Source organism: Myotis myotis, unplaced genomic scaffold, assembly GCF_014108235.1.
Source record: "Myotis myotis isolate mMyoMyo1 unplaced genomic scaffold, mMyoMyo1.p scaffold_m19_p_12, whole genome shotgun sequence".
NCBI lineage: Eukaryota > Metazoa > Chordata > Mammalia > Chiroptera > Vespertilionidae > Myotis > Myotis myotis.
The window spans coordinates 14,959,958-14,972,060 of NW_023416316.1; the positions used below are offsets into that span (position 1 = coordinate 14,959,958).

A 12,103-nucleotide genomic window follows, 5' to 3' on the forward strand; every position below is an offset into this window, starting at 1 on the left:
TATACATTGATGTGTGCCTACAAAATTTGTATAATTTATGTTTTTAATTCTTAAAAACTAAAATAGGTGAAAGAACACCTTTTCTTAGTGCAGGTGTGAGGAGGTTTTAAAGTCTGGGAATGTAAGGTTGATGTGTGCATTTAATTAGGAAACGTAGGTTAGGTCCTTAGGCAAGTACCCAAATGTTCTCCTTAAGGTTCAACCATATTGTGAAAGATAATTTCTGGACTATTTTGGTTTCAGAGATATTCTGGCACAAATTGGTTTTAAATGGCCACCCATTTGAGAGTGTCTGAGTTTACAGCTGTGGGCCAAAGGGACCCGAGGGTTCACAGGCGGAGTGTGAAAATGCTCTGAGAACCCCAACTCACCCCTGGATAATCATGCTACTTAAATGCACCAAAAACAGATACCAGTTTCCGGGACTCATCTTCTGTTTCTGCCACAGTGAATTATTATAGTTTGGCTCTGGGCTGGTGTAGAAATTATCCCTACATGCTCATCAGGATCTAATCTCATAGAAGTGGGCTCCTTGCTTTTCTTCTTCACTGCTGCATCTCAGTTCTTAGTAGAGGTCCTGGCAGAGATTTGATGTTAAAAGTAATGGTTGAATAAAAACAGAGAACCCCTTATTGCGCTGTGTGATAAGGCTTTGTTGACCACATTGGGGGCTCAATGTTTTCCTGGAGCCAGACTGGGAGAGAGGGAAGATGCACACATCCATAGGTGTGAGAAATTAATATGAACGTATTTAAAAATGAATGGTTTTCCCAGAGAATGACAGTATGAGATGAGATGGTTCTGATCTTCCTTTCTAGGTTCCTGAGATTCCCACACCTTCTTCATCCCCAGCAGACAGAAGAGCAGCATGAGGCCTGAGAACCAGAGCAGCATGTCCCAATTCCTCCTCCTGGGGCTCCCCATCCCGCCAGGGCAGCAGGGCGTGTTCTTCACCCTGTTCCTGGGCATGTACCTGACCACGGTGCTGGGCAACCTGCTCATCATCCTGCTCATCAGGCTGGACTCTCACCTGCACACGCCCATGTACTTCTTCCTCAGCCACTTGGCCTTCTCTGACATCTCCTTCTCATCTGTCACTGTCCCTAAAATGCTCATGAACATGCAGACTCGGCAACAATCCATCTCCTATGTGGGATGCATTTCTCAGTTGTATATTTTTATACTTTTTGGTGGTCTTGACAATTTTCTTCTTGCACTGATGGCATATGACCGGTATGTGGCCATCTGTCACCCTCTACACTACACCACCATCATGAGGGAGGAGCTGTGTGCGCTACTGGTGGCTGGCTCCTGGATGGTTTCCTGTGGCAGTGCCCTGTTGCACACCCTCCTCTTGGTCAGATTATCTTTCTGTGCCAACAATACCATCACCCACTTCTTCTGTGACCTCATTGTGCTCCTTAAGCTGAGCTGTTCTGACATCTACCTTAATGAGCTGGTAATATTCACTGTGGGAGGAATGCTTTCCTTCCTGCCATTGAGCATTATTTTAGGCTCATATATTGGTATAGGGACTATCATCCTGAGGGTGCCCTCCACTAAGAGACTCTTTAAAGCCTTTTCTACCTGTGGCTCCCATCTCTCTGTGGTGTCTTTATACTATGGGACAGCTACAGGTGTTTACTTTTTCTCCTCATCATGGGATTCCAAAGACATAATTGCTTCAGTCATGTATACAGTAGTTACCCCCATGCTGAACCCCTTCATCTACAGCCTGAGGAACAGAGATATCAAACAGGCCTTAAACATGTGTGTCAATAGGGTTAAATTCTTTAAGGGGCAATCACTAAATCCTTTTGTTGCAGTCAGGAGCACAGGGAGATAGATCTCCTAAAATTATTGTATGGCCGACATCTCCATATAACCTTAATATAATATGCATTGTGTTGTCATGTACAAGTGCTGTTAATATTCAACTTGGTCAAATTTTCTATTAGGTTGTTAATAATTCTTTATTCCCTTATTCATAATCCCTTATAAGATCTATGCAAAATCTTTTGTAAAACATGTTACACAATCATAATTGCGAATTTGTATTTTTATTCTATGTTATTGAGGACTCACTGATTTACCATCATGACCCATTCCTGGTGAACTTTCTATTTTTTTCTGTTCAAACTGATTATTGTTTGCTGGCTCACATTGGCTTCAAGCTGATTGTGCACATCTCTTCCAAATCACATTCAATGACATCATGTTGGTAGACTCCAATTCACCCATGACAAGAATAATTACACTATGAAAATTAGCATGTGCTACAAAGCAAAACTTAGAAATATTTCTAAAATGCATTTAAATATCAGATATCAAGCTATATTACAAAGCCACTGTTATCAAAACAGTCTGGTATTGGTACAAGAACAGACATTTAGACCAATGGAACAGAAGAGAGAACCCAGAAATAGACCCAACCCATTATGCTCAATTAATATTTGGCAATAGCACACAATGGAGTCAAGACAGTCTCTTCAATAGATGATGTTGGGAAAATTGGATACATGCAAAAAAATGAAACTAGACAACAAACTTACACCATACACAAAAAACAAATGGATAAAAGACTTAAATGTAAGATGGGTAACCATAAAAATCTTAGAAGAATCCATAGGCAGCAAAATATCACACATATCTCATAGCAATGTGTTTACCAACACATCTCCTAGGACAGGGGTGGGCAACCCCTGGCACGCGTGCCAAACATGGCACGCCAGTAACTTTTGCTGGTTCGCAAAACCCTCTCTTATAATCTTCCATTTACAATTTTTTTCTTAATATTGACTTTTTTATTTTTCACATAAATTCAGTGCCGGTGCATCTTAGATAAATAAATAATTTTACATAACAAGTTATCTTAAAGACCATAGACATGGACTGATGAGAGAGAAGAGCAATTTCTATGCCTCTGCCTTAACTCGCCCTGCCTATCTACATCCGACCAGTGTTTTGGTTTCATCCACATACGCTTGTGAATCTTTGTTCTCAGTGATGAATTTTGTTAAGTCTCGTAATAGGAGTAGCCTGATGGATGAAAGTAGTAGCTCGTGCATATCTCTGAAGGTCACAAAATATAAACCTGATGTAAAATCTCTGTCATCGGTGATGCAGCAGCAAACGTCCCACTGATAACATCACACGGAGTCATAAAGTTTTCTGTCGGACTATCAGTGTACATGTATACATTAAAAAATAAATGTATTTTTCATCATCATATACTGTGTTTTTGTCGCTCGAATGAATTTTATTATTTCTTCAAGGTTCTTCACACACGTACACCTTAAGAGATATCAAGTAGGCGTAACATGTTCTCAAAAAATTAGGGTTGGCACGCAGAAGAATTTTGAGCCAGAGATTTTGCTCGTTTTGGCACGCACTCACAAAAAGGTTGCCCACCCTGTCCTAGGACAATAGAAACTGAGGGAAAAAATAAACAAATGGGACTACATCAAAATAAAAAGCTTCTTGTGCACAGCAAAAGAAACCATCAACAAAACAAGCGAGTCCACTGCATGGGAGAACATATTTGCTAATGTTATATCCGATAAGGGTTTAGCCTCCAAAATTTATAGGGAACTCATACAACCTAAAAGGAAAATAAACCAATAAAAAAATGGGCAAAGAACCCAAATAGATACTTCTTGGAAGTGGACATACAGAAGGCCAAGAGACATGAAAACATGCTCAAAGTCACTAATCATCCAAGAGGTGCAAATCAAAACGACAATGAGGTACCATCTCACAACTGTCAGAATGGCTATTGTCAACAAATCAACAAATGACAAGTGCTGATGAGAATGCGGAAAAAAGGAAACCTTGGGCACTGCTGGTGGGGATGCAGACTGGTGCAGCCGCAGTGGAACAGTATGGTGTTTCCTCAAAAAATTAAAAATGGAACTCCCATTTGACTCAGTAATCCCACTTCTAGGAATATATCCCAAGAAAACAGAAACACCAATCAGAAAGGATATATGCACCCCTATGTTCATAGCAGCACAATTCACTATAGCTAAGATTTGGAAACAGCCTAAGTGCCCATCAGCAGATGAGTGTATAAAAAAACTGTGGTAAATCGACACAATTGAATAGTATGCTGCTATACAAAAAAGGAACTTTTACAATTTGCAGCAGCATGGATGGACCTGGAGAGTATTATGCTAAGCAAAATAAGCCAGTCGGAGAAAGGTAACTATCACTCATTTGTGGAATATAATGAACAACATAAACTGATGAATAAAAATAGATCCAGAGACATAGAAGCATCAAACAGACTGTGCAACCTCAGAGGGAAGGCAGGGGATGGGGTAGGGTAAGAGATCAAAGGAATTGTATGGAAGTATATAAGCATGCCCAATGGACACAGACAGTAGGGGAGTGAGGGCATGTGCTGGGGGGTGGAAGTGGCCGGGAAGAGGTCAATGAGTGGAAAAAGGAGACATATATAATATTTTCAACAATAAAGAATTCAAATGAAAAAAGAATGCATTTAACAGCACACAACTAGCACTGGGTCCTACCTTAACACCTCATCTAGTTCTGATATTAGTATAGATATATCGTAGCTAAATCTATAGATATAGATACATATACAGATATATATAGATATAGATATAGATATAGATATAGATATAGATATAGATATAGATATAGATATAGATATAGATATAGATGTAGATATATAGATAGAGATACAGGTAAAGATATAGTTACTAGTATAGCATTGGTAGTAAAGATGCCCCTTACTCGTGGTTAGTGTTTACATGGTATTATTTCTATTACTCTAAACTTTGCTATGTCTTTATATCTGTGAGGTGTCCATCACTAACAGTGTAAAGTTGGATTTGCTCTTTTTATGTAAAGCAACAATTATGATATTTGTGCAGAATTTTATCTATTGATATCTAATAATATATCTAAATTTATATTTTTCATATTACCGATTTTTATTTGATACACCTGCTACACATTTCTTTTTTATTTTATTTAAATTCTTTATTGTTTAAAGTATTACATAAGTCTCCTTTATTCCACATTGACCTCTCCTTTACTTCCCCCACCCCCCAGCACATGCCCTCACCTTCCCCCGGTCTGTGTCCATTGGTTATGCTCATATGCATGCATACAAGTCCTCTGGTTGATCTCTTACCCCTTCACTCCCTACCCTCCCTCATAGGTTGGACAGTTTGCTCGATGCTTCGATGACTCTGGTTCTATTTTTGTTCACCACTTTATGTTGTTCATTATATTCCACAAATGAGTGAGACCATGTGATATTTATCTTTCTCCAACTGGCTTATTTTGCTCAGTACAATGCTCTCCAATTCCATCCATGCTGTTGCAAATGGTAAAAATTCCTTCTTTTTTACAGCAGCGTAGTATTCCATTGTGTAGATGTACCACAGTTTTCTAATCAACTCATCTGATGATGGGCACTTAGGTTGTTTCCAAATCTTAGCTGTTGTAAATTGTGCTGCTATGAACATATGGGTGCATATATCCTTTCTGATTGAAGCTTCTGTATTGTCTCTTATCTTCCTCCCTTTTGATTAATCAAATATATATCCTTATTTCATTCCCCTTTGTTTACTTATTGATCATAGTGAGTTGAAATTTTAGTAAAGGAAATGTTATGTTTGTATAGTATCAAAATATCTACCCAAATGATATCTATTAATTACAAGGTTAGAATAGTAATTTAAAAAAATGTTAACTTTCCAGTAGATAACCTAGGAGACATTACATTAGCCAATTATAGGTTAGGATGAAAGTATGGTTAGAGAGCTGGAAAGTGTGTTGTTTGGTTTTCTCTGTGTATATGTTACCATGACAAATTTCTCTATATAACACCCTAATATGCAAATAGACAGAACAGTGGAGCAACCGAACAACTGAACAACTGGTCACTATGACATGCACTGACCACCAGGGGTCGGACGCGAAACATGGCAGGCATCAAGCAGGCGGCAGAGCACGGAACATGGCAGGTAGGCTGCAGCAAGATGGTGGAGCAGGTAAGCAGGGGTGCCAGACCAAGGCAGGACGCCTGTCGTTGGCATCAGGGTGAGCCTCTGGTGGTTACTGAAAATTCTTTGCTCCCACATACCACGGTCCCACCCAGCACTTGCACCTGCTGCCGGTGCCAGCCCCGCTTGCACCCACTGCCAGCACTGGAAGCACCGCTCACATCTGCTGCCGGTGCAGTCAGAGGGTGTGAGTGGCAGCTGCCAATCCCAATTGCCCCTGAGGGCTTCTCCACCTCTTCCTGCTCCTGAGGGGCGATTGGGGCAGCAGCCGCCACTCGCACCCATGATGGTGCTGGCCCTGCTTGCACCCGCTGCTGGTGCCGGCCCCAATTGCTTGTCATGGCATAGTCAGCGCATGGAGCAGTGGCTGGGAGAGCAGGGCTGCCAGCACAGAGGGGACCCAGGGCCACAGTGGGAGGGGCTGAGCGGGGGCACAGAGAATGGGCCAAGACCTGCCCCTGTGCCCACCACAGCCTCGCAGCCCACAGTTCCTTTCAAGGTGCATGAATTCGCGTATTGGGCCCCTAGTAATAAAATAATAATAAATAATAACATGTGAATAAACTCTGTGTTTTGTGTACTCACAACTGGAAACCTACTTTTTTCCAAACCAATATGGCATTTTACAATTTTTCTCTAAGTTTAAAATCATTTAAAATGTTAAGTTGAAAACTCCTTTGTCCCAGCCTGAATAATGCTCAAGAAGAAAGGCGTCAGGGCATGACTGGAATCAGGGGCAACGTCCCCTAGGACTCCACTCCCTCTGGCTCTTGGGCACATGGCTCTCCAAAGGGCAGTCAGAAATTAACCAGAAACCTGGGGACTTGGACTTTGTTGCAGTCTCTCATTAATAATTAAGTGTTATCATTGGACTCATTTCCCGGGAGCTGGTTAAGGAAAAGGAAAGTCAGTAGAAGTCAGTAGAAGTGCCAGATATTTCTTCTGTGTGTCTGGATATTAGGTCTCCTGAAGAAAACCTGAGGAGATGGACAACATTCTGGAGCAGAAGTTGTCTGAACTCACCAATGATGAGCCCAGGTGAGAGGAGTTGGAAATCCGTACTTGGTGATGGATCTGCCTGTGTGCTAGTGGGTTCGCGTATGATACTCTGTGTCCATGAATCTGTGTCTGCATGTATTGTGTATGCTTGGGTATCCGGTATTTAATGTTTGCATGTGTGTGTATGTGTGTGTGTGTGTGTATGTGTGCGCTATGTATCTGACTCAAAGTCCTATATTCATGCATGTAGAACAAGTTATCAGTTCTTGGCATGTGGTGAGGGACTCCTGATTCATGCCTGTCATCATAAACACTGGCCTCACAGCTGATCATCAGAAGTGAGACTGTTGTCTCTGCTTCTGGACAAGAAGATGCCCAACCTCACCAGGAACCAAGGTCAGCTCAGAGAGGGCTCACATCTCTGCTCAACAGCATGTACTGGTGCACATGGGAGCTGTGCCGTGGGTGACACACTCGTGTGTGAGAGCTGGAAGGGGTGTTGTTTGATCTTCTCTGTGTGTATGTGACCATGTGTATGTGACCAGGTGATTGGATATTGTTGCTGGGTTAATGACTGCCTGTGACTGAACAGGATTAACTGCACCAGGTAGACACCTGTCCCTGGAAGGGGATGGTCAGAAGGGTTGAAGCCTGCCTCTCAGTAATAGGAGGGCGTGTGCTACTTGTTGTGGTGAGTGTGTGGCTGGGTGTGCATATGTGTTGTGGTGAGTGTTTCTTTTGACATTTTTTACAAAAATATTTTTTATTGATTTCAGAGAGGAAGGGAGAGGGAGAGAAACATAGAAACATATGTCTCTATGTTTGATGAGACAGAATGATTGATCTGCTGCCTACTTCACACACCCCACTAGGGATTGAACCCACACCCCAGGCATGCACCCTGATCAGAATCGAACCGTGACCTTCTGGTTGATAGGTCGACACTTAACCACTGAGCAACACCATCCAGGTTCTTGTAAGATTTTCTAATTGTTTATGGTCTTGTATGATTTTGGTGATGTGTGTACAGTGCTTCAGTTATGTATATGTGGTGAGTTGCATGTCACCAGGTGAGTTCACAAGTCAGGGGTGTTAGTACTTTTGTGGGTGAGTGGTCCATCATTGTGTGTTGTGTATGTCTCACTTAGTGTGTTTCTTATGATTTGTATGTGTGTAGACAAGTGTTTTTGAGCTGAACCACATATTGACTATTCTTCCCTGATAATGGCAACGTGGTCACAGGTGACTGGAATCCTCAGCTCAGCAGTGTGTGTGTGTGTGTGTGTGTGTGTGTGTGTGTGTGTGTGTGTGTGTATGTGTGTGTATGGGTGTATGGGTATCAGAACTCAAGTATGTCCTTAGCCATCCCCCCTCTGGCACCATTAGCTGAGATAGCCACACTCTAAGCAACTCCCGGTTTTGTGAAACAAATCTGCTCTCCTTTCCATGTACCCGAGTGTGAGAGCCCCTCAGATTTTGCAACCTCTTCTTTACATTGTCTTTTCTTTTTAAATGTTTTCCTCTCCTTTTTGTCTTTATTTTATATTTTCCTTTCCTCCTCTTTACTTTTATTAAACATCCCAGAAAAATAACCTGCTGGCATCATGCTGTATGTGTTTATTGGGCTGGTTCACCATCAAATAGTGTTGAGACCTTGGGAAAGTTACGTAAATTTTGGTCTTAGTTTCCCCATCTATAAATGAAAAGAATTACACTTCTATTGTGAATCTTACAGAGGCTCTCAGTAAACAGTTATTGTGCAAAATAAAGTGAATATATTTGAGAATTATAAAGGAATGAAATTATCTAGTAAGAGGTTTCAGAATTTTGGACAACTTTGAGTCCTCACAGCTCTAATATAATACATTGTGCTGGCCTCCCCAAGTAAGAAAAAGGATGTTTCCCTGTGTAATAGTTAAGAACGTGGGTTCTGATCACAAAGATACATTAGACAGAACCCCATGAAGTAGCTAATACTTGGTGATTTTTATTATATAAAAACTAGTGGCCCAGTGAACGGATTGTGCACCCATGGCCGAAGGTGGAATCACGCGGATCCCTCCTCTCTGGTCCTGGGGTGCGAAACCTGAGAACTGCTGCTGCCAAGTTACCGCAGCTCAGCAGCTCCTGCATAGAGTGTCTGCCCTCTGGTGGTCAGTGCGCATCATATATACCGGCCAGTCGAATGGTCGGATGGTCACTTAGCCTTTTATATATATAGATGATAATACAAGTTTTATACATTACATATTACATACATTATACATACAGATATACACACATATGTGTGTCCTTCTATTCCCTACTGCATTGCTGTGTGCTTAGAGAATTTGTATCATTTATGTTTCTATTAAAACCTAAAAAAGGTAAAAGAATACGAATTATTAGTGCAGCTGTGACAGGGTTTTAAAGTCTGGGAATGTAAGTTTGAAATGTGGATTTAATTAGGAAATGTAGGTAGATACCTAGGCCAATATGCAAATGTTGTACTAAATGTTCAACCATATTATAAAAGATAGTTTATGCACTATTTTAGTTTTGGAGCTGTTCTGGCATCAAGTGGTTTTAAATGGCCACCCATTTGCAAATGTCCCTGAGTTTACAGCTGTGGATCAATGACCCCGGCTGATTCACAGGAGGAGTGTGAAAATGTTCCAAAGAGCCCAATCAGTCCAGGTGTCTCACATTATTTTAGGGCACTAACAACTGATACCAGTTTCTGGGGCTCATCTTCTGTTTCTGCCATTGTGAATTATTAGGGTTTGGCTCTGGCCAGGTACAGAAATTATCTCAGTCCTTAGAAGAGGTTCTGACCTAGACTTGATGTTAAAAGTAATGGTTGAATAAAACAGAGAACCCCTTCTTGCAACTGTGGGACGAGGTCTTATCAATTACGTTGGGGGCTCAATGTTTTCCTGGAACCAGACTGGGAAAGAGGGAAGATGCATACATCCACAGGTGTGAGAAATTAATATGAAAGTATTTAAAAATGAATGGTTTTCCCAGAGAATGACAATATGAGATGTGATGGTTCAGGTCACCATTCTTAGGTTCCTGAGATTCCCAAACCTTCTTCATCCCCAGCAGACAGAAGAGCAGCATGAGGCCTGAGAACCAGAGCAGTGTGTCCCAGTTCCTCCTCCTGGGGCTCCCCATCCCGCCAGGGCAGCAGGGCGTGTTCTTCACCCTGTTCCTGGGCATGTACCTGACCACGGTGCTGGGCAACCTGCTCATCATCCTGCTCATCAGGCTGGACTGTCGCCTACACATGCCCATGTACTTCTTCCTCAGCCACTTGGCCTTCTCTGACATTTCTCTTTCCTCTGTTATTGTCCCAAAGATGCTCATGAACATGCAGACTCAGCAACAATCCATCTCCTATGTGGAATGCATTTCTCAGTTGTATTTCTTCATACTTTTTGGTACTCTTGACAATTTTCTTCTGGCTGTGATGGCATATGACAGGTACGTGGCCATCTGTCACCCCCTACACTACACCACCATCATGAGGGAGGGGCTGTGTGTGCTGCTGGTGGTTGGCTCCTGGATTCTCTCCTGTCTCCATGATTTGCTGCACACTCTCCTATTGGTCCGACTGTCCTTCGGTACCGATAATATCATCACCCACTACTTTTGTGACCTCCTTGTGCTCCTGAAACTGAGCTGCTCAGACATTTCCCTCAATGAGCTGGTCCTATTCACCGAGGCAGGAATGATTTTCTTCCTGCCTTTTGGTGTTATTTTGGGCTCCTATATCCGTATAGGGACCATCATCCTGAGGGTGCCCTCCACTAAGAGACTCTATAAAGCCTTTTCTACCTGTGGCTCCCATCTCTCTGTGGTGTTTTTATACTATGGGACAGCTGCAGGTGTTTACTTTTTCTCCTCATCATGGGGTTCCAAAGACATAATTGCTTCAGTCATGTATACAGTAGTTACCCCCATGCTGAACCCCTTCATCTACAGCCTGAGGAACAGAGATATCAAACAGGCCTTAGAGATGTGTGTCAATAGGGTTAAGTTCTTTAACTGGTAATCACAAAGTCCACTTGATGCTGTCAGAAGCACAGTGAGATAGATCTGAGATAGATCTAAAATTATTGTATGATCAACATCTCCATATAACTTTAATAGAACATGAATTCTGTTGTCTGGTACAAGTGTTAATATGTCAACTAGGCCATATTTGCTACCTAGATTGTTAATAATTCATTATTCCTAATTCACGTTTTTCATTTGTTTATCATCTCTTATAAGAAATATGCAAAACCCTATGCAGAACATGTTTCACATTTATAATTTGTGGATTTGTCTCTTTCTGTTTTGCTATATTTCATTTTTTGCTTACGTATTTTTTTATTTTGTGTTATACAAAACACACTTATTTAGCATCATATTCTGCTTTGATGAACTTTATTTATTTATTTATTTACTTACTTACTTTTGAACTAATTCCTTTATGACAGGTTTAGTTGGCTTCAAGCTGAATGTGCACATCTTTTCCCACTGCACAATCAATTAGATCATGTTGGCAGACTGCAATCAGCCATGATGAGTAATTACATATGAAAATTGGTATGTGCTACAAAGCAAGGCTGTTAAAAATCTAGAGACTTTTCAAAAATGCTTTTAACAGCATACCACTTTATTTATAATTAGGAAAATTTTTCTAGTAATGGGTCCTACCTTAACACCTCATCTACTTATCATACGAGTATAAGTACATATACAGATATAAATACAGATACAGATGTAGATGCTAGTGTAGTATAAGTAATAAAGACCCCATGACCTGGAATTGAACCCGCAACCATTCAGTGTGCAGGCTGAGACTGTAACCACTTAGCAACACCAGCCAGGGCTATTCCCCATTCTTTCTGTCTCAGTCCTGATCTACATCCTATGAGTACAAACACCCAAAGCTTCAAAATGAGTAACCATGGTAATGGGTTATCACTCAGAGAGTAAGAATCCATGAGTCCATAATGATATAAATGAATAAATATAAAACCAATGACTAAGGAATGAGGGTAAGTGTTTTTGTATAGGAGAATACAACTAATAAA

General features: G+C 41.2%; 1 protein-coding gene across 1 annotated transcript; it reads left to right on the top strand.

Moving 5' to 3' along the window:
- The first annotated feature begins 868 nt into the window (after window positions 1–868).
- Window positions 869–11,073, top strand: LOC118667143 (olfactory receptor 1J4-like). The gene is made up of 2 exons (XM_036329934.1): window positions 869–1,357; window positions 10,129–11,073. Exons 1-2 carry the CDS (start codon window positions 869–871, stop codon window positions 11,071–11,073), a joined length of 1,434 nt encoding a protein of 477 aa, XP_036185827.1.
- Window positions 11,074–12,103: the final 1,030 nt, after the last annotated feature.